Source organism: Mus caroli, unplaced genomic scaffold (genome assembly GCF_978045245.1).
Source record: "Mus caroli unplaced genomic scaffold, Mus_caroli_1 scaffold_10, whole genome shotgun sequence".
NCBI lineage: Eukaryota > Metazoa > Chordata > Mammalia > Rodentia > Muridae > Mus > Mus caroli.
In genome coordinates, this window is record NW_028227265.1 from 65,579,848 (window position 1) to 65,603,516 (window position 23,669).

A 23,669-nucleotide genomic window follows, 5' to 3' on the forward strand; every position below is an offset into this window, starting at 1 on the left:
TTTGTTCATCAACATGAAACCATTTTATAATCATGAGATGAACCATGTTTGAGTACCCTCCTCCTCCTCTTCCTCCTCCTCTCTTTTCTCTTTAGTTTTGCTGCACTTAGTTTACTGATACTTGGGGGATTTTATTTTCATATCTGCCATTTTTACTGAATTTGGAAGCTTTTGGCTGCTTCTGGTGGGTCTGAGCACATTAACAGTGAGAAGTGCTTTGAAATAAATCCAAACTACTAAAGCATCATTATTCCAGAACAGACACCTAGTTTGGGAACAGCTTTTGTTGGTGATCTCAAGTGACTTTGCTTCTACTCATGCATAGTTTCAAGCTTTCTGGAAAAATCAAACTGTGTGCAAGTACCAGGGGGTGGAATAAATTTAATTTTCATTCTTTGTTATACATTATACATTTTACTTCCTACTTTTTGAGTGTGCGTTCTCTCACGCTTTCCAGCTTCAGTGTGCCTTGCTCCCTGCTTTTTGGCCTTTGAGTCCCAGAGGACCAAGGAACTCAGAAATCACATGAATCAAACTGTACCAAGGCCTCTACTTTAAAAGTGGAGTTATCTGTTTGTTTCTGATTCTCCTATCAGCCATATGTTATAACATGTCGTTATATTACATGTGGATATATAGTGAATATGTACAAAATATCATCTATGTGTTTATACAACTCATAGAGTGATCACGTTGAGAGTTTGTAAGCTAGTATATCTCATATTGTTAGTTATTTGGATCAGTCACCATGTGTGGGCACATGTGAGAGCATATGTATGTGGAGGCTGGAGGTTGATGTCTGGGATTGTCCTTTTTTGCCCTTTTAACTTATCTTAGAGGTAGGATCCCTCAATCTAACTCAGAGCATGTCAATGTACATATTCTAGGAAGCCACCTTGTTCTACAGATCCCCTGTCTTTGCCTTCCAAGGCTGTGATTACAGTAGGGCTGCCAGGCCCTGTGAACACTTACGTGAGATCTAAAGCTCCAATCTCATGCGCTCTATGTTGAGAAGCAAGTGATTTAGCTGCTGATACATCTCATCAGCCACCAGTTGGAATACTTCACACTGCTACTTTAACTTTAACATTATTTTTTTCACAGAATCCCGTTCTGTGATGCAGGCTCACTTTTGGAACTTGTGATAAACTTTGTCAGAACCTTGAAAGTTCTGGGATCACTTGTGCCTTCATGCTTGTCGATATCTTTATTACAACCTCACCTAAACTGTATATTTAGTCACGTTTTTTTTTTTTTTCCAACATTGTCTTCCGCTTACATGGCCTCAAAGAGAATTTCATTCTTTGAATTTGTGGAAATGTAGCTGTGAATGTTATGCTACGGTATGATAGCCCTCAAGTCCTCATAGAACAATGCTCTTCTGAAGTCTTAAAATAATTCTAATTATCATATTCAGGTTATTTGAAGCAGATCATGCAAATGAGTGGAGTTAGTAGTAGTGACTTGTGTAGGTGAATAGGGGTCAATTAGAAAGGTCACTCACTGACCCACACTGTGCTGTTCACACATTAATTATAGTTCCCTGTGAATTATGCCATTGTGTCATGCCATTCCTTCAGTTAAGATTGCTCTCCCTCTCTTTTCTTTTGAAACACAAGTGCTCTTTTCTGGGTGAACGTGAGTACTGAACATGAAAAATCAGACCTGTTCATCAATATCCATACGAATCAGGATGTTGGCAAAGGTGCCCCAAAGGAAACTAGCCTGCTTTTCTCAGCGTGCTCTAATGATGCTGTTGTGCTTAAATTCTTGCATTGTCTCCATGTTGCCTGTGTGTAACACAAGGACAATCATTGCTGCTATTGAGCCAGAGTTGGTTATAGACCAGAAAAATTTCTTGTCTAGAAATTTTCATACCTAAGAAATCAGAAGGAAACACTAAGAACCAATACCAACCATAAAACTTGAGTGAAATGACTGTGGAGTGAGAGGCTAGGTGGTAAGGTTTCAGTGAGGGAGGCAGGAGGGAGTTAACCACAACTGAGCACGTAAGAAGAAGACATATGGAAGCATACTATTCCACAAGCTAAATTTAAGAAAAACCCTACTGAAAGTATCCAAAGGACCCAGTGGCTTTCCAGAACAAAGCTTCCAGATATTTACTGGAATGTGTATTCATTTATGTGATGCTCAATTAGTATTGAAGCATTGTTTTAAAAGACAAAAACCCAGAAAAATGCAAAATATTTATCATGAGATAAATGACTGACTGAATTATGGTACATGTTTAGGAAAGACCATAAAGAAGATACTGTAAAAATTAGTTATTTTATATTTGATAACCTGTTGTTGTATTCTTCCTTGGGGAAGACTTTTTCTCCTGCTCTCAGCATTCGTTGACTATCTGTAGTTCTTAGTGTAGGTCTGAGGTCTTATGGGCTTTCCCCTACCATTTTGATATATAAACCATATGTACAATTAGCACTATATAGACTTAGAAAGTATATAATATGCATGTACATCCATTCATATGATAACGATTAATGTAAAAAGAGGCCATGAATTTGAATGAAAGCAAAGCAGGGTTTATAACAGGGTTTGGGGGAGGAAAGGGAATGGAGAAATGATGTAATTATATTATAATCTCAAAAACAATGAAAGAAAAGATTGAAAGAATTAGTGAAGTGTATTTGTTATGATCTCTGGGAATATTGACAATGCATTACATAAAAGAAAGTTTTGTAAAACATGCATTTTACAATAAAATATTTATTTTTATGTTGTTCACATATGAATGGTAGAGAAGGAAATAGAAAAACACTTGAACGGAGATCCACCCAAGTATTAACATTGTGACCCGAGGATGAGATCGGAGTGACCCTGCAGCTTAAAACAAACAAAACAAAACATGTAAGTGTAGTGGTTTGGAGAAGTACGTATAAATGACTTCAAACATCTTTAACAACTTAAAATCCTTAGGAGAATAATAGTAAACAGCTCGTGGAAGCACTAAGTATTTTGTAATGCGTGATTGTAGGGCAGGGTTATTGATTTGAATGAATGCTTATGATAGTAAAAGTGACACATGCACAGGAACTGATAAGAGCTGCAGTTCTTATTATAGGTCTAAATATGTGCCTGTTTTTTTCACACACACAGGCATTTGTGTGTGTGTGTTGTACATGTATGTGTTCATTTTTATGTAAGTACACACACTATTACATACACAAATTTTTAGAGACGTAGGTTAGCAAAAAAGGTTTTAAATTGAGTAAAATCAATAGATCAATTTTAAAGGATACTTGAGTATATAAGGTAATACAAACCTAATGTGTTGTAAAGTTTTAAAAGACAGCAAAGATGTTTTAAAGTCCAGGAGCAGTACAGGAAGTATACTGCTTTGATTTGAACTTGCTTTGTATTTGAGAAATGAATGGAACTGAGGAAATTGTTTACTTATATTATGGTCTCAAAAATTTTAAAATACAGCATATGAGATGTCTCATAAAGTTCTTGGTGGGCAGTTAAATGATTCAGCAGAAAAGTGAAGTATTATTTAATTTAAAAGGAAGACATTGAGGTACTTAAATTACTTTGAACCTAATTATTGCTACTTCTCAATAACAATAATCAAACTTTCTCAATAAGCTAATCATCAAGCTTTTGCACTTAGTATGTTCCTACTTGAATTAAGTTAACATTTTAGGATAAGTTTCAGGACCCGACTGAGAGTTGGTTTTACCAGCTTCTTTAATACTCTTTTTTTTTCCCCAGTGTCACATTGTCCACAGAATGGTTTCATCAAGGAATCAGAATAATTTCCAAAATTTTAGTTTCATTGATGTGAATTTTCCTTAAAGCTGTTTTGTGTTCTCTCGAAATCACTAAACATATATTTTAGTAATTGGTTGAAACTAAAGCATATGAAATAAAACAGGCTCAAAAATTTTGATGGCATGAAAAAAATATATATGTATATATGTATATACATGTGTGTGTGTGTCTGGATATATACACATGAGTTCAGAGCCCGTATTGGCTGGAGGTGTCCTATTCTCTGTGGAGATAGAGTTGCAGGTAACTGTGAGCTGCACAACATAAGAGCTTGGAATCAAGCAAGGATCATCTGTAAAACCAGAATGCTGCACTCTGTTAAAATTATATTATTATTATTATTATTATTTTATTAGATATTTTCTTTATTTACATTTCAAATGCTATCCTGAAAGTTCCCTATACCCTCCCCCTGCCCTGCTCCCCTACCGACCCACTCCCACTTCTTGGCCCTGGCATTCCACTGTAATGGGGCATATAAAGTTTGCAAGACCAAGGGGCCTCACTTCCCGATCATGGCCGAGATACAATTTGAAAAACACAAGAAAATCAAGAAGAAGGAAGACCAAAGTGTGGATACTTCATTCCTCCTTAGAATAGGGAATAAAATACTCATGGAAGGAGTTACAGAGACAAAGTTTGGAGCTAAGACCAAAGGATGGACCATCCAGAGACTGCCCCACTCAGGTATCCATCCCATAATCAGCCACCAAACCCAGACACTTGCATATGCCAGCAAGGTTTAATTATAATATATAACATTCAATCAAAGTTTGTCTTCCCTCCTCTTCTCTCAGTCTCTCTTTCCGACCTGCTCTTTCCTTCTGACCTCCTCTCTCCTCCAGATCCACTCCTCCTCCACTTCCCTTCAGAAAGGACAGGCCTCTCAGAGATGTCAGCCAAACATGGCATATCACTTTGTAATAAGACTAGGCACAGCCCCTCATATTAATGCTGGACTAGGCAACCCAGTAGGAGGAAAAGGGTCCCCAAAGCAGGCAAAAGAGTCAGAGACAGCCCCACTCGCACTGTTATGCATCCCACCAAACTGCCAAGCTACACAACCACCATTTACATGCATACATAACCACTGAGCCACCTGTCTAGCCATCTCATCCCCATTTTAATTGCTGAGTACATCTCTCTTTTGTCGTTTGACATTTGATGATTCACTTTAGGATGGTCAGAAGGAGAAACCAGGGCCAGTTCGACTTTTGTCACGTTTTTTCATTTTAAATCTTCTTGCCTTTCTTCTCAAGGTAATGGTTCAGCTTAGTGTCCCACCCCTGCCTCACATGAAATAACCCACCCGCACATTCTTCTGAGTAAACACATTACTTCATTTTAATGTTCTGAGGCTAAATGTACTATAATACATGGACCTGTTTAACAGTATTTCTTTTTGCTGCAGAGACATTTAAGTCAAGCAAGTCTTTAAACACGGTGTTTTCTCATAGATAGAAAACAATACCTTTTCGGATAGAGGCGCCTTTTCCATGGTTTAACAAGTTTCCTGAGGGTTTTCCTGGTCCTAATGTATTATCTCATTTAGATTGCTGGACTTGACACTCTGACTTCAGTTTCTCCTTTCATTATCATTCTGGGAGGCCTGCTAGTGCTGGCTCAATCCTTTCTTGCTTACATTTCTTATTCCAGGATTTGATTATCTTCCCTTCCTTCTCTCCTTAGCCACCCAGTCTCTGTAACCCATGTCTAAACCGGCCTGAAGGAGTTTCTAAAGCCATCGGTTCTGACGTATAGAAAGAAGTGCAGGCTTCCTGTCCTGATTTGGACCTAAAGATCAATGTTGAATTGAATGCTTTTTTACTTATCTAGTCCAAGAATCTTTGCTTTACCTGAGGTAAGATCCCACATAGATTTTCTTTTAGTTTAGTGGTCTGAGAGGTTAAGAAGGAAGGACTAAGCAAAATATTATTATACATTATACTATTGTGTCTTATTTCATTATAGAGTCTTGCTAAGGAACTTTAGTTTGAGAGTAAATTATAACAAGAATACATTGTAGATGCCAGAGAGTGTATCTGTTAATACTTACAATTGTATGAGGATATCAGAGCTAATTAGGTTTAGAATTATATATCCCACAGTGGTCCTCATCTTACCATATAATAAATGAAAACCTTTTGGATTGAGTTCCTGCCTTTTTCCATCTCTAATCATCATACTACTTTAATTATGCTTTGGAGTCCACAAGCAAAACTTCTATTCAAATAATGATTGTGCCACACACAGTGTGAAGGAAGCCTATGTTTATCCCAAACCATTCCTGAACTGCAAGATTTTGGCCAAATTTCCCAATGCATACTTATCTTACTTGAATAACAAGTTCATGTCATTTTAAGAAAATACTGTTCAATGTTTGTTGAGATGAGAATCTTGCATGAAACTAAAGATAATTGTATTAACTGATCTTGTAAATATTTAATAAATAGCTGTGTATGCTAAAATGATGCTAAACATCATTTAGATGCTAGAGAAACCATGTCTTCATGTTCCCACAAATGTCATGGTGGGAGAGAGCCTTTTTAAAGCTGAGTTTACTTGTATAGCTCTCCATGCTATTTTTTTTTTCTGAGACAGACCACATAGATTACATTTGAACTATTGGCTTAATTACAGAGAACTCCTAAAAGCATATAAAATGATATATAATTTACTCACCTGAGCAGCATACAGGTCAAAGCAGATCTTGCTTAGGCATGAAAATCTAATTGAAAATGTGTTAATATTGTGTTCCCAGGCTCTAACCCTGTTTTACTGAGCCCATCCACCCTGTGTCTCACCCTTAATTTGCAGTCGAGAAAAATAACAGCTGTCTCACAGTAGTCAATTAAACTGAGCTATTACATAGAGTATTTACATATCAGGTTATCTCCAGTTTGTAGCATCAATGGGTAAATTAATGAATGACAAGAAAGCCTGGTCAAATCTGAACAATTCTCCTCTATATTTAATCATTTATTGCAGCATCAAGAGATTGTAGGTAGACTTCAGAAATGCCAAATTACCTTATACATTCACTACATTCATTAGATGATGTTTTCTGTGAGTGTTTGTAATCCGTTGGTATGTGTTCAATGTTTATAGGGTTGTTTTCTTCTTACTATCTTAGAGATCCAAAGGTTCGCCTCACAATATTTACCTGTGTATACTTGGGAAATCTTTGAGCTTACCCATGTTTTTTTTTTTTCCAGATTTTATTTCTAAGTACGTTAAATCAATCAATCTATCTATCTATCTATCTATCTATCTATCTATCTATCTATCTATCTATCATCTCTCATCTATCTTATAAGTGGCTTTATTGATGTTTTGGATAATATATAATATGGAAAATATATTCTCTGAAATAGTTTTACATTAAGAATATACTATGAAAAGTGTGAGTATATGTTTACCTGCAAAGTAGGACTACTGCTTAATAACATAGCACATGTGTGGATGAGAAGGAGTGAGGAGCATCTTCAAATGTTAGTGGTGGTCATTCAGGTCCTCAGAGTACTCCGATTTGGGGAAGGCCATGTGAGGACTTGAAGACCAAGCCAGCTCAGGGTTAGCTAAGAGAAACTTCATGACCCTGCCTTCACACCAGGACACCTAGTGTGGGTAATGACAGTGTCTGTGTAGAGGTGTGGTAGTGCAGACTTTACCTGTAGGCTAGCAAGCTGCTACCATTTAACAAGTTCTGGCAGAAATTCTTTCAGCTTTTTTTTTTTTTTTTGGACACTAAAACCTTCATTATACCTGGCATCACCAAGGGCATGCCCTTCATATCTGTGGGAACTGTTCTATCCTTGTGCTCTTAATCCTTTGGGGATGACACAGGATAGGTAGGCCAGGCAGATCCTGAGAACAAAGAGGATTTTTTTTTTTTTTGAGACCATGAAGGGCATGCGCTTGGCAAATTGTTAAAATAAGCTGTAAGCAAACCCAATTAGGCTTTGACCCAGAGAGATAGATGATTGGTAGATAGATAGATGATGATGATAATGACGATAATGATGATAATGAAGAAGAAGAAGAAGAAGAAGAAGAAGAAGAAGAAGAAGAAGAAGAAGAAGAAGAAGAAGAAGAAGAAGAAAGAAAGATAGATAGATAGATAGATAGATAGATAGATAGATAGATAGATAGATAGACAGACAGACAGAGGTCAGACACACAGAGGCATACAGATACACAGATACTCACACACAGTGCACGCCCACACACTCAAAAACACACACACACACACACACACACACACACACACACACACACACAGAGAGAGAGAGAGAGAGAGAGAGAGAGAGAGAGAGAGAGAGAGAGAGAGTTGTAGCAGAAATGATCATTCTTCTACACATAGACAACTCCACTGCCACAGTAGACATCTGCAGTGAGTTAACATCTTATTTAGGAAGGAACTGTCCAAAATGTAGGAAGTCTTCCTCCAGTTTGTGACTAGAGCTTTGCCCTATGTATAAAATATGGACTGCTATCCAAAATCACTTTAAAAAGATGCGTGTCTGAACAGCAAATCCAGGGTGGCCCTAAGGAAAATAAATAAACAAGCCATTTTCCATTGACTAGTGAACCTTTCAGATGTGTGGTAATTCCAGGATTCCTATGTTAGTGAGAGACTTTCTCCATAGTCAGATGCTGGGGTTATAGGATTCTAGACTATCCTAGACAGCATCAGTGGGGATGGTACCTCCTCCCCTACTCAAGGAGCTGCAAGCTATAGGAACCTTCACAGATCAAAGATGTTTTGAGAACAAAGGGTTTTGTTACCTTCCCTATTTGTAATACATTTATTCTCCTTTAATATTGGGACCCATCTTGGCTTCTGTTATTTGAAAGACAACTAAAGGCAATGATGTACTAACCAGAACCCCGGAGCTCTTGTCTCTAGCTGCATATGTATCGAAAGATGGTCTAGTCGGCCATCAATGGAAAGAGAGGCCCATTGGACTTGCAAACTTTATATGCCCCAATATAGGGGAATTCCAGGGCCAAAAGAATGGGAATGGGTGGGTAGGGAAGTGGGGGGAGCTATGGGGGACTTTTGGGATAACATTGGAAATGTAATTGAGGAAAATATGTAATAAAAATATTAAAAATTAAAAAAAAGAGAATGCACATTGAAAGCCTCTGTTTTAAACACTTGATATTTATGTAATATAGGAAAAAAGATTGTAATAAGTGACAGGCAGAATGGTAACATGTTTAGGGTTTATGCTGATGATAGTTGATTTCCTTTGAAAAGGGCCCAGACCCAGGAGGATTGATACATACAAGATAGATATACGATGAAGCAAATGGGAAAACATTCAAGGGTAAAATGCATGTAGAGGGCCTATATGGTTTATTATAGAATCATTTTGACCTTTAACAATTATTTCCATTTCAAAATAAATTATTGAAGAAAACGCAACACAATGCTATTGTTGATAGCCGAAGAAAGGGAAGTTTCTGCAGAATAAGATGAAAGCCATCTGCAGAGTCTGAAGTGATTTGAAGAAGAAACAGCATCCTGTCAGACCTTTGTGACGCCATAGTGTTAAACCCATGAATATAAATAGTCTTGGTCTCTTAAACCTACTGGTTTGTTTTCTCCAATTTGCATTTTGAGTTTGGGCAGCTTCCCCAAACTGCTGGGATTAGTTTATGATGTGGAATGAAACTTTATTCTCGTGGATAAACCTCAGAGCTATCAAGGCTGTGCATTTGTTGGAGCTTGAGAGATCACTTCGCACAATGGTTCTCAACCTGTGAATCAAGACCCATTTGGGGGGTCAACTGAGGATTACACATCACAAGGATCCTATGTCAGATAGCCTGAATACTGGATATTTATGTTACTATTCATAATAGTAGCAAAATTACAGTTATGAATTAGCAACAAAAATAGTTTTATGGTTGGGAGTCACTGCAACAGGAAGATTTGTATTGAAGGGTCACAGCATTAGGAAGGCTGAGAACCACTGCTTTAGAGGTTAAGAGTATTTACTGCTCTTGCAGAGGACAGCAATTCAGTTCTCAGCATCTGCATGGTGGCTCACAATCGTCAACCAACTCTAGTTTCAGGGGATCCAATGCCTTCTTATAGTCTCCTTGGGCATCTGTCATGCACATGGCACAGAGACAAAACACACACACACACACACACACACACACACACACACACACACACACACACACACAATCATCTAAAACAAATGAAAAATTCACATTCCCTGAGATGAGAATGGGGAGTGTCAAACTTGTATATCTTGAGCATCCTTGAACTCGACTACTCAAGAATCTTATACAGAGATGAGGAGAAGCACACCGGCACATCTAGTTGGTTACTCCAAGTGTTAAGCAGTATGTATTAATTTCATTCTATACTTTATAATTCAATAGTATATTTGCATTAAACCAGTTAGCAATCAGCATATATTAGGTTTTTAAAGGCATCATAGAATAGGCAAAAACCCAATATATTCTAATTGGACTTTTTTCAAATATTTAAATTAGATACTATTTAAATCTTGCTGCCATTTACAGTCTATAAAATTCATATTTCATAAACAGCTAACTGATTTTCTATGCAGTCTAGTAGCATGTTTAAGAGTGGGATATGTATCATGGTCACAAAGGTTAGATTTTTCACCTTGGATGGCAGCATGAAGAATGGGTTTATAACCCACTTATGACTCATCCTTTGGAGGAGTGCCATTTGTTCTTGGCAACCTTAAGCTGTCCAGCTGTGGTGGGATGATGGTGTAGCCTCAAACAGTTTGTGGCTAAACATGGATGCGGAGTTAGCTTCTCTCCTGCAGGCCTTGTGGAAAGCACTCACTCTGGGATACTCCTGTGCTTCTTTACCTCCAGGCCGACCACTGCTCTATGCAGTGCTGGGGCAATGCCTGGGCAGCCTGAGCCCTTGAAGTTCAAGAAGGAACATCTGGACTTCTCATGATGGGAGGTCAGAGGCAATGTAAGTGACTTCCTAATTTGGGGGGCTAAATCCCTTCACTGTCTGAGGTCTGTACAATGATAGCCACAGAGGTGGCCTTTCCTGTGTGTTTAACGTCATCATACCCTGATAAATTACCACAGACCTCAGATTTATAAGGGTTTTTGCTTCTGTCCCTCTGGTGAAAGCATAGTTTAAATGTAGGACACTCTTCGTCTTGATTTCCTTTGTGTTATTTGGAGTGTTTTCACTTTTCTAATGTCTGAACAAATGGTAAGTGGGATTATCTTTTAGGTTACTATCTGATTTCATGGCAAGTTAAATATCATTGCTAAGCATTGTTGTTCAGTGCAGCTTTGTGTGTTTCCAATAATCTTAGTTAATGACATCTAAATCATGAAAGGCCCTTCTGAAGTTAAAGAAGCTGGGTCTGATGGTGATCCAAGCTGCTCAGAGGATGTACTATGAGGAAGATTACAGCTTCAAGCTCTGCCTGGGCTGTGGAGCAAGTTCCTGGCTTCCTGGCAACTTGCTGAGATTGCAGCTGTAAGTGTAAACAGGGCCAGAAAACCTCAGTCACGGAACACCTGAGCAGCCATGTAAAGTCCCTGGGTACCGTCCCTGGCACTGTCAAAATAAATAAGGACTAGTAGAATGGAAATGATGTTTGCTTTTGATAAATTGCATGGGACCAGAATTAAGGTGTTTCCTCTAGAAAAACTAATTAAGCTGTGATGTTTACATTTAATTATCATTTTCAATAAAAACAGAGGAAGAACAGGAAATATTAGAAAGCCATCAAGTTGTATTTTCATCAAGTCCTAGGACTCTAAATCTCATTGCAAAATATTATGTAACTGTTTGTAAGCTCTTTGGTAGCATGTGTTCTCAGGCAGTTGGATTCCAAAATTTTTGTGCAATGTCAAACCTTTTGACTGTATGAAGGGAAGACAAAATTCTGCAAGAAAGATGAGCATTAGCATCAACTCTTCTAGTTTCTTGGATCTAACTTTTAAATAGATCTGAGGAATGAGGTGAGAGATGAGTGATCATTTTTCCCCTGTCCACTTTCCTTAACGAATTTGCCCAGCAATCTATTACTGGGCATGGTAGGCAACTTATACTGAGACTTCCAGGTCTCCCTTCAGCTTCATGTTTCCATACCTCTGAGGCATTAGCTGGAAGATACTGCTTTGCCAACCTAGGCTCAGTTGTGAGGAGCAAAGGAGAGTGTATCTGTGAAAGAAGTTTCATTAACTGTAAAACTTGATAATGTTTTTCTTAATTCTTCGGAGATGACACTTAGAAAAAAATGAAAATTATCTGCATACTTTATACAATAACTTTAGAGACTTAACTATTCTCTTTACATAGTTTCATTAAAAAATCAAGCAAGAAAAAAAAGTAACTACCATATAATGCCAACACAGAATGCATGCAGCGCCATCACAATAGGTATGAGAAGCAACTGTAGTTAGCATGGCGCAACCATCAGGCTTTTCCTTATTTCCTCTGTAACTCCCACTTCCTCCTCCTTTCCCTGCCAGTCCTCCCATATTTGCCCTGGCAGGCTTTCTCCAAAAACACTTTTTGACATCCTTCTCTTGATAGTTTATAGTGAGACAAGGTGAAGTTCTAAGCTGCTGGACCAGAACAAAAGGAGAGCAGCCATTGCTCCCCAGTGAGCAGTGTAGTGGTGACAGGTATGTATGGTCACGATTCAGCCGAGGCGGCTCTGTGGTTTAAGTCTCTAGCTGAGTTTGCCATACTTTCAATTAACTTTTTTTTTAATTTTTAATATTTTTATTACATATTTTCCTCAATTACATTTCCAATGCTATCCCAAAAGTCCCCCATAGCGCCCCCCACTTCCCTACCCACCCATTCCCATTCTTTTGGCCCTGGCATTCCCCTATATTGGGGCATATAAAGTTTGCAAGTCCAACGGGCCTCTCTTTCCATTGATGGCCAACTAGGCCATCTTTCGATACATATGCAGCTAGAGACAAGAGCTCCGGGGTTCTGGTTAGTACATCATGTTGTTCCAACAATAGGGTTGCAGATCCCTTTAGCTCCTTGGGTACTTTCTCTAGCTTCTCCATTGGGAGCCCTGTGATACATCCAATAGCTGACTGTGAACATCCACTCCTGTGTTTGCTAGGCCCCGGCATCGTCTCACAAGAGACAGCTATCTTTGGGTCCTTTCAGCAAAATCTTGCTAGTGTATGCAATGGTGTCAGCGTTTAGAAGCTGATTATGGGATGGATCCCTGGATACGGCAGTCTCTAAATGGTCCATCCTTTCATCACAGCTACGAACTTTGTCTCTGTAACTCCTTCCCTGGGTGTTTTGTTCCCAATTCTAAGAAGGTGCACAGTGTCCACACTTTGGTCTTCATTCTTCTTGAGTTTCATGCGTTTCTAAAGCCACACCACCACATGTTTCACATGGAGTGACTCAGAGAAGAGAAGCATAGAAAGTAGAGTATGAAAGCAAACCGAACTGTTTTGAGAAAAGAAACACAGAAGGAAGGGCGTGATTTTAGATGCAAAAGGCTACTGCATGAGAGAGAGACAAAGAAACGTCTTTATTTCTGCTGTGGCTGGTCAGAACTGATTGCAAACATGCTGACAGCCACTCTGGGTCGCCAGGAAAGAGTGCACTCCAGTAGACCAACGCCAAGAGCCCTGGGCTCCGGGAGAAGATAAAAGTGACCATGTAACAGGAGGCAAAGAACATGTTTATCTTGCTGTTAACAGTTTAAACATTATAAATTCAAAAGGAATATATAATTTAAAAGGATTTTTGACTGGCTAGCCTCAAATACACTCTGGCATTCTTTGTAATTGGCTGTTTCTTTTGGAAACCTCCAGTGGAAAGAGAGGTGTAGAAAGCTTGGTGTTTGTGTGAACATTGTTCAGTATTCTCTAATTCCCCCAAAGCTGTTAAAAACTGGGATTTTTTTCTCATTTAAAAAAATATTAAGGATAATTTTTGCTCCCCTATGTTGATTTTCTTTCTTTCTTTTCTTTCCTGGTCATGAGTCATATTGAATTTTCAAGTCTCTGCTGATGCAAAAAAGACTTACACATTTTTATATCTGGTCAGAAAGGTAATGGCCATTAATTTGAGAGTTATGTATGGGTATTATCTTATAACTTTACTGGCTGTTTTCTATTTAGAAATGCTGGGGATTGAAACTAGCTGCTGTGCACACTAGCTGCATCTGTAGCCAGATTGTAGGGTATTTATACGTGGGAACACTGAAACTTTGAGTATCCAGGGTGATATTCAGACAGCCCAGCTTTCTGTTCAGGATCTTGTTAAGGATCTGCCTGCCAGGACAGAATTTGGAGTATGTCAGTCTTTGCTCACTTCATCTGCTCCTTCCTCCTTCTGGTGATGACTGTGAGGCTGTGTGCACCCCAGCTTTCAGGCAAGGCTGCCTATCCCCAAAAGCTTGTACTTGCCTTTGGATAAATTATCAGCAAAGTATTCCTTATGAGCCAAAGGATCACAACAAGGCACGTTCCCCTCCAGGTTTGTCTTGGCAGTGACGCAGGGCTTGGAATAAATAATCCCATTGGCACCTGGAGCCCTGCAAATGAGGATTTGGAATAGTCACAGGTGGTATTTCTCAGAAAATACAAATATTCCCCTGAATGGCTATTATTTATAAAGTTAGCAAGTCTTCAAAATATAGTAGCACTATTTACAGTCTTTGGTAATAAAGTTTCCTGACATATGGAATTAGATTATCAGTATTTTGTCTGTGAAGTTTAAAATAAGATACATTTTTATTCGTGCAATATTTAAAGAAGTTTGGTGTGAGCATTAGACAATCTAACTTAAATAGAAATTTAAAATTATGGACCAATGAACTAATGACTTTAGATATATGTTGCTAGCCTTGGTACCCCAGAGACTCAGATTCTCAGACAACCTTGGAAGCTATGAAATGGAAGATATCAAACACATGTGCCTGCCTCTTTCATTCTCAATGTTGTTTTCAGTTGTAAGACATACATTAAAGATTAAGATCATACTGAAGCTGTAACATTCAGAATAGGAAAGATTTCTGGTTGAATCTTCATACTAGAACATAATAATGCTTCTCTTAAATGAATTTAAATCCATGATTAACTGTATTTAGGTGACTAAGAAAACTAATATGTGGATATTACATGATTTGTATGTCTTTCTCTTTCTCTCTCTCTCTCTCTCTCTCTCTCTCTCTTTCTCTTCCTTCCATCCAGCCTTTCTTTCTTTCTTTCTTTTTTCTTTCTTTTTTTCTTTCTTTCTTTCTTTCTTTCTTTCTTTCTTTCTTTCTTTCTTTCTTTCTTTCTTTCTCTCTCTCTCTCCCTCTCTCTTTCTCTCCCTCCCTCCTTGCCTCCCTCCCTCCCCCTCTCTTTCTTTCTTTTTTACATTGACTGCAGTTTTCACCCTTCTTGCTTCCCAGTCCTTCTCATTCTCCTCTCCTCCCCTCCCCCTAACTCCTCCTTTCTCTTCAGAAAAGGGCAGGCCTCCCATGGATAATAACTAACCAAGACATATTAAATTGCAGTAAGGCTTTTAAGGCTAGATGAAGCAATCCATCTGGAGGAAAGGGTCCCAAAGGCAGGCAACAGAGTTAGAGAAAGCCTCTGGGACCACTGTTAGAAGTCCCACAAGAAGACCAAGCTACACAACTGTAACAAACATGCACAGGGCTAGGTTGTTCCTATGCATGCTCTCTGGATTGTGGTTCAGTGTCTATGATCCCCTAAGAATACAGCTTAGTTGATTCTATGGTTTTCTTGTGGTGTCCTTGGTCCCTCTGACTCCTTCAATCTTTCCTCCCCCTCTTCTATAGTATTCCCCAAGTTACACCTATTGTTTGGCTATGCATATCTGCATCTGGTCCTATCAGCTGCTGGATAAAGCCTCCCTGATGATGGTTGAGCTAGTCACCAATAGGAGTATAGAAGAATATCATTAGGAATCTTTTTATTGACTTTTTTTATTTTGGCATTCATGTATAGCTCTATCCTAGGTCCCTAAGCTATCTTGTGATTAAATGTTTGTTTGTTTGTTTGTTTTCTTTTCTTACTTGAAAGGAGATTAGGTACCAAACAGGAAGCTACTTTTTCAGGAAGCTGAAATTTTGACAACTGATTTTTTTGCCACCTTGTTATGGTGGTCTTAGTTAGAGTTTCTATTGGTGTGGTTGAAAAACCATGACCAAAAGCACGTTGAGGAGGGGAAGGTTTTATTTGACTTACACTTACACATCATAGTCCAGCATTGAAGGCAGTCAGAACAGGAACTCAAGCAGGGCTGGAACCTGGAGGCAGGAGCTGATGCAGAGAACATGGAGAGGTGCTGCTTACTGCCTTGCTAAACATTGCTTGCTCTACATGCTTTCTTAGAGAACTCAGGACCACCGGCCCAAGGATGGGTTGGTCCCTCCTCCATCAATCACTAATTAAGAAAATGACAATTTTAGGGAAGCATTGTCTCAATTGAAGTATCTTCCCTTCAGATAACTCTAGCTTGTGTCAAGTTGACATAAAACTTGCCAGCACAATGGTGTTGTCCAATTTTCATAGGTCCTTTTGTTTGCTGGATGCTATAGATGGCACAGTTATTGTGTATTTTTGCCATTAGTTCTTAACTGACTGATATACCACTGCTAACCTGGGATGCAATAACAGAGTTAGGAACTAGAAGACAGACTCTAAGAATACTCAGCTCACCAATTTTACTGTGCTGCCCTCCTTTTTAATTAACGTGACAATAAAGAAAATGGTTTATGTGGCTTTGGGTTCCATCTACTCTATCACAATAAAGTTATATTTTACTAAATGATCTGTACTCGGTTTTGCTGCTTTATATTTTATCAATTTTGGGCTGGAGAAATGGTTAAGCCATTAAAGGCTAGGTTCACAACGAAAATATTTTAAACAATTTTAACTTTGTTGTCAAAAAAATTGCAAGTAGGAGCTCTGGTCATTCATGCTTGGGATGGTAACTTTGAGAAATGTATTGACATCATGTTTCAGATCTAGAAACAAGAGCAAAACTCTGGAAATGATTAGAAGAACAGAAAAGTATAGAACAGAATGAAAGCAAACAACAACAAAATAATTAAAATATCAATCAGGAGTGAGAAAGCTGGGGGGTAATCCCAAATTCCAGAGCAAGGAAATGTGTAAAACATTCCCTTAGAAACATCTGTATGCCACAGAAGAAAACAGTCTTTGTAATATTTATGCCAAAGTCAAGTAAAGGTATTTGTTTATGCTTTTGTTCATTTTTATTCCCTCAACTCAATCCAACATTGAATTTTTTATTCCTACATTTAATATTCATAAAGGAGCTTTAATCAAGTCCAAAGTAAAGCTAAGAAATATTAACCTTAACATCTAAAACCTATTAAATGTGTTTTAGTTCCCTCAGAACTGAAAGATTTACATTTAGATTTTGTTTTTTCTTCTCTGGCTATTGCACTCATAGCCATAAGCCAAGTGACAACGTCATTGTTTTTAATTAAAACTATTAATAAAAATGTAAGAGGATTAAGCCTTTCAGGCTTTGGCTTCTATATTTAATAAAAGAATATTGGTTTCAAGCCAGTGTTCTATACATGTTCATTGATTGATGGGATGTTTGAAGTTATGTAGAAGATTTCCTCACCAGAGATAGTTCAATAGGGGTTGTAGTTTTAGAAACAATTTTGCCCTCATGGAACACAGGTCAATGTTTTAAGACATCTTTAATTATAATTACTACTGGTGGAATGTCTGTTATTAGCATCTAGTGAACAGAAGTTTAAGGTGTGGCCATGTCACAACACTCTGGAAAACTTTACAAAAAAAAAAAAAGACTTACCTCACCTAAAATATCAAATTTGAAAAAACAAATCCAGGAGAATTTTTAGTTTGACTTCTTATACCATTCAACCTTTATTCCCTTCCTCTGTTCTCAGTCTTTATTAAATAGTGTATGTTAATTGGTGTGGTTATGAGCAGGTGACTATATTTTATGCTTAATGTGACAGTGCCATTTTTCAAGGTGTGCTGTAGCATAGAGAAAAAACACAGTTGAGGTTTATATTGCAGCTATATGGCCTTGGTCATGTTGTTCTGCCTTTTATTGATTTATTATTGAAAATCAGAGTTAGTAGCAATATAATATTTCTTTGCAGTATAATTGACTCTACCAAACTCCTGCATCTTCTGGGTCAGACCAAGGGCCACAAGTGGAAGGATAATAAGGTTGTAGCCTTGGGTTTGTTTGTTTGTTTGTTTGTTTGTTTGCTTTTTGTTTTTTGTTTTTTGCTTGCAATTTAGCTGGGAAGTCAGGCCAAGAAGGGACCATGTAACTTAATGAACATTCCGTGAAAGCATAATTACACAGAGGTCAGCCATTTTATCTTAAGATGTGTTGGATAAGGACTCTAGGAGAACACTGCTTGAATACTAGAGAAAGGATGGGATCTTAGACAAAAGGTAGAGCAGGCTTTACTGACGGAAAGGGAAGTGATAGCCATATGAAGCACAGAGGTGATGCTTAGTAATCCTGAATGTGCTTAGTATGTTAAAAACATAAAATTTATCCCCTGAAGAGGTCTGGGGATATAATTCAGTTAGTGAAATGCTTAGCCAGCACTTTGCAGGTAGAAGAAATTCAAGGTCATCCTTAGCTGCACAGCTAAAGACAGTCTGGTCTACATAAAACCTTGGCTCAAAACAGTTTTCTTCTTATCTTTCCTTAGAGGATCAACACTTTCCATGGGAATGTTAAATCCATGACAAATCAGTTTTGCCATTTACATCTAGTGCTGCCTCAGGAATACCCAGCTTATTCATCACCTCATATTCTCTCAGCTCCAGACACTTCTACTTCACCCACCTAAACCTCTGCTCAGTGTCCAGTTTCATTGTTAATCCTGGGAAGTACATTGTAGAAATATCAAGTTCAACAGGTCTAATTTGGGAAAATGTACCTGATATTTTCTTTATAAAGATCCCTTAAAATAATTATGGATGTTCATAACCTTGTTTGAAGTGGTGGATTTGCATCATTAAAAGTTGCTGATTAATTCACATTTCCTAGGAGCCAAGTATATCATACAATATGGACATTCTAAAATAGGGAATATGGTGGCAGAAATAGTGCCAAGACTTGTGTGATAAATTGACACACAGGTAGAACCTACTTTTGTCCAGAATTGTAGGACATGTGGTTGTCAATGTTGACTCAGTCATGGCTAGCTGAGAACATCAGAATCTTCCCTCAGTGTGTGCCACAGGGGGAAAACAAATGTCTGAGTTTCTCTCTAAGCCAATCTTGACGATCTTCAGGAGGAGGGAGTCTAAGCGGGACCATGCCTCTGTGTTTTACATTTGGAAATATCCGGATCCAATGAGCAGTTTATATAACACCTATCAGTGGCCTCAGGAAAGTTCAGGAAATCTACCCCAGCCAAGCAGCTGAGTTCCCGTGACACCCGATTTCTTGACATTTGAACTCTTTCTAGAAATAAACCTAAGAATACCTGCTGTTCTTTCCTCAGGACTTATCAAGTAATGTCTGCAAAGGATGTCAGAAGAAAATGTGTCTACAGCACAAAAGCACCACTTATGTGATTAAATTCTGAGTGGTGTGACACTTGGCAACCTGAATTTTTCTCTCAACAGAAAGTAAAATTTCCTCATTAACTGTCCCTTATGTATTTGTCAGAGCTTCACTTATCCTAGAAAATATCCCAGAAAAGAGCAGATTTTGCTGGCGTTGAATCAGCGTAGTTTTCCTAATTTGACCATGAAACGAAGCCAACGCTATTTTAATCTGGTTGAGCTGAAGGGGTGGGAGAATGTTAGAAATTACAACCTGGGTGCATTCTCCCAGAAATCTCTGGAGCTCAGCTACTTCTCTCCCTTCTGAGGGAGGAAAGGGAGTGGTAATTAAATGCATTTAAGGCCACCATTGTCCCCTGTGCTGTGAATAGATGAACTAGCAGTAGAGATATAATCTATTCAGGATATGTGAGAATTTAATATTGAGATCCGAAGGACAGATCTTTACAGAATAGAGGCAAACTTATTTCTTTCTATTGCCTATTAGATTTTACTTTCAAACTAGAAAAAAAAAAGAAAAGAAAAAAGAAAAAGGATAAAAGAAAAAAATTACTTCATGTGGGATAAAGCTTATCTGAGACACAGCTGAACTCATGAGTTCTGTGGAGTTCCTGACTCTTTGTGGTAAAATAACAGTTTAGTAATTTCAACAAAAGCTGGAAAAATATTGTCTGTCTGCCTATCTATCTATCTATCTATCTATCTATCTATCTATCTATCTATCTATCTATCTATCTATCATCCCTCCCTGCTAATCTCTTCATTTAGAAAATATTTTTACTGCATTTTCTCTTGATAATGATTTAAAATGTACCTATCCAAACAACATGTAGGAAGGAAAGATCTGGTCTAAATGTCAGATGGCTTTGCTGCTGTTGAAGTGACTCCTCATGGATTTTATCCAGCTCTAGCAACTACCATCTACATCCTGTGTCAGTCATAGACAAGTTACTGAGTGCTTTTTCTGACTCATCAATTGAGGGAAGCTTGGCTTGGAAGTACTAATATGGATTTCCATATAACTAGAATTTGGGTGCTATTTATTCTGAGGTTCCCTCCAAAGGGTCTCCACCCCCACAGTTCATAGTGCTGCCTGTTCTATTGCTTTACCGGTTCCTTGTTTCTTTGCTATGTATCAACAACTTCCTGGCCTCAAACCATTAACTCTTTCAACACACAATGTGGGAGTCAGGACACTTGACTGTTCTCTTGTTCCTGATATCCTTCATGCTACAGTGGGCATCTTTGATTTGCTGACACATTATTGGAAATTCTTGTGTTTCATATTCACCTTCTTATAGTAGAGTCACCTTTCTCTTCTAACTGCAGAGGATTTCTAGGAAATACTCTTTAAAAGAGGGGAAAATTCCTTAATGATATACCAATCCTTTCCCAAAGTATTCTGCTATTCTCTGATGTGTGACATAAAATGACTCTATCCTGGCAAATAGACAGTAGACGAAGGACTTTCTGTGTCAAGTAGCCACTCTAATACCTAATTAAAGTACAGGATGTAGTGTTATAAAAGAGACATAAAGAGCTCATAGCCAGGGTCAGGAGGATGTCCAGTGTCCTGAGAGCAGTGGAGAGAGAGGTGCTATTGAATACATGTCAGAGGTAATTGAGGGCTCCCCATGTTGAAGTACCCCAAGCTTACCACAGTGCCTTGTTGGTTTCATTCAACAGATTCTCAGGCCACCACTGGCTCATTCATCTCCCTTTGGCCTTTTCTGTTAGTGGCCTCCAGGAGTCCGGTACACTTCAATATGCTTGTCAAAATGGCCAAGCTTCCTGAGTTGAGGAGATGATTATAATTTCATATTAGTTTCTAATGCGCATTAAGCAATAGAAGAAAGTAGGAATGTTAAGACGCTTGATCTGTTTCATTTTTTATAAATTGGTTAGATCTGGGGATAATTGGTATTTTTGGATTTTATTTTGGGGAAGTGATTCTTAGAATTTTAGAATTTACATTTCTTATGGTTTTTGTTTGTTTGTTTGTTTTTGAGACAGGGTTTCTCTTTATATCCCTGGCTGTCCTGGAACTCACTCTAAAGACCAGGCTGGCCTCGAACTCAGAAACCCGCCTGCCTCTGCCTCCCAAGTACTGGGATTAAAGGTGTGTGCTACCACACCTGGCAGTTTTTACATAAATTTCTTATGTAATAAAAATAGCAGAGAATGGTTCTTGGATGCCTAACCTACACCTAGATGTTTTACATAAAATATTTCCTGTTATAAAGGCAACGTTATCCAGATGTGTTTTCTACTTTAAGATATAGAAAATGAAAATCAGAAAGGCTACTCTTAAAAGGAAGGGAAATGGAGTTGGGGTTGGGATTTAAGTCTGTCTCAGGTCAACACATGAACCTATCAAGTTAGATTTGGTAAATAGATCAAGTTAAAAAAATGCTTTGGTGCCCAAATCCTACAATAAATTAAAAAAATGTTTAGTGCTTAGTTACCTTAGGAACACACTGGGAAAGCTGTGCTAAAAGAGAGAATGCTATTTGTCTGGCACCGATCTCTGTGGCTGTAGCAGCACAGAAAGTTAATGCTTCTCAAGATCTATGCTTATTCTGTTAAAGCTTAGCATTAGGTGATAAAGTGCAGATGTAGAAAATCATATAAAACAAGAGCTTAGTGAATTGTAAGCTGAAGACCTGTATACCTACCACCCAAAACAAGAGTACCTACATAGCTAACACTCTAGCTCAATGACAGAGTGCTCGTGTAGCATTCATGGGACTTTAAATTAAATTCCTACCAATAAAAAGGGTAATATTTATGCCACCCTGAAACCATGTCCTGGTCAGTGCCCACATATCCCCACTGTCTTGATTTTTATAACTTCCTTTTTTTCTAATGTCCTAGAGACTACAGGTTAGTTTGTCTCATTTAAAAATCCAGTCTTAAAAAAAAATTAAGTCTGAAGTATGCTTCCCAGTCTACTTCTTTATAGTCAATCCAAGGGAGAGATTATAATCTGTCTCTAAATGGTGACATTCATCATAACCCATGGTTTTCTGATCTGAGAGCTTGGTGCACTTGGCATGGTCCAATGCCTTCTCTGTCTCCTGCAATGACCATTTGGACACAGATGTATAGTCAGGCTCCTGTAGTTCTTGGGTGATTTGTGCCATTTAAACAGGACAGATATAATGCTTGGTCTTAATATTTTAAAAATATTAACAGCTACTTGTCCTTAATGTTTAGGAATATTCATTCCTGTGAGCCTTGGGAATGATATTCCATCACTGATTTTAATGTATGTGAAATCATTTTTCTTAGATATTTCCCTCCAGCTACTTGGTTCCCCAGAGGAAAACTTAATATTGGAAAAGCAAGATAGGTGTTTTTATCATTTTGCATATTTTTAAAAGCAAGAGTTTCATTCACTGCCATTGTTTAAAGTGACAGGTTAGTTTTTAAAAAATCTTCATGTTATTTATTTTTCTTATTCACATGTTTGTTTGTTGATATGCAGGTTCTTGGTAGTGTCAGAAAATGGCTCCCAATCTCCTAGAGATGGATTTACAGGCAGTTGTGAGCTGCCCAGCATGGGTGCTAGGAGCCAGAAACTGGTTCTCTATTTTTAACTGCTTTACCATCTCTCCAAATTAGTATTTTGAATTATCATTAGGAACTGAGTAATTTAATAATTTTTTGATGCAATTAAATCAGTCGTCAGAATAATTAGGCATTTATCTTTTTTTATTTATAGAGATGTTGACTGCCTTGCCATGTGTAGATTTCATAGCCTTTGCTCTGGCTCCTACAACATGTATGTGCAATGTGTTCCTGCCAACTCTGTTGCACTGCATGGAGTGAAGTGTGGGAGCTTCCACCTAGGTCTGTTTGCTTTTCCCTACTTTCAAAAATCACAGTCTTAAGTGTTGAAACCATGATAAAGCTTTGTGCTGTGCATATCAAATATGATCCAGTGCCGTGATCATCACTTTAGCTGTCTGCTGTAGTTTTCTTTAATGACCACGGAGGTGTCCTTTCTCCTCCCCCTCTTGCATTCTCTTCTCTTTAGTCTATACTCGCCTTGCTGGTTCCATCCATTTTATTCATGATGCCATGTGTGGATAGGATTTGGGTTTTTATTGCTCTCTCTCTGTGATTGCCTTTATAACCATGGTCATACTGATGGCGATATACAGCTTGGAGCAGCTTCAGCTTCATGTGTTAATCTTCTTGTTATACCTCTCTCCCATTCATGTGTGATCTTCATATCCATGAGGCACAAATCATAAAGGGCAAAGCTATATTTCTCACAAAATCAGCTTCTC

General features: G+C 38.2%; 1 protein-coding gene across 2 annotated transcripts in view; it reads left to right on the top strand.

The window, feature by feature from the left end:
* The window catches only part of Tll1 (tolloid like 1), a 206,235-nt gene that overhangs the window by 16,491 nt on the left and 166,075 nt on the right, over positions 1 to 23,669 (top strand). The window contains exons 1-3 of one of the 2 annotated variants that reach the window (XM_085843944.1): positions 2,807 to 2,871; positions 5,485 to 5,656; positions 10,669 to 10,774. The exons of the other annotated variant lie outside the window; for it this stretch is intronic. Of the exons in view, the coding sequence (XP_085700070.1) occupies positions 10,753 to 10,774 (22 nt within the window). The 5' untranslated portion in view covers positions 2,807 to 2,871; positions 5,485 to 5,656; positions 10,669 to 10,752. Of the gene's footprint in view, positions 1 to 2,806; positions 2,872 to 5,484; positions 5,657 to 10,668; positions 10,775 to 23,669 lie in introns of those variants that run through there. 2 annotated transcript variants of the gene reach the window in all.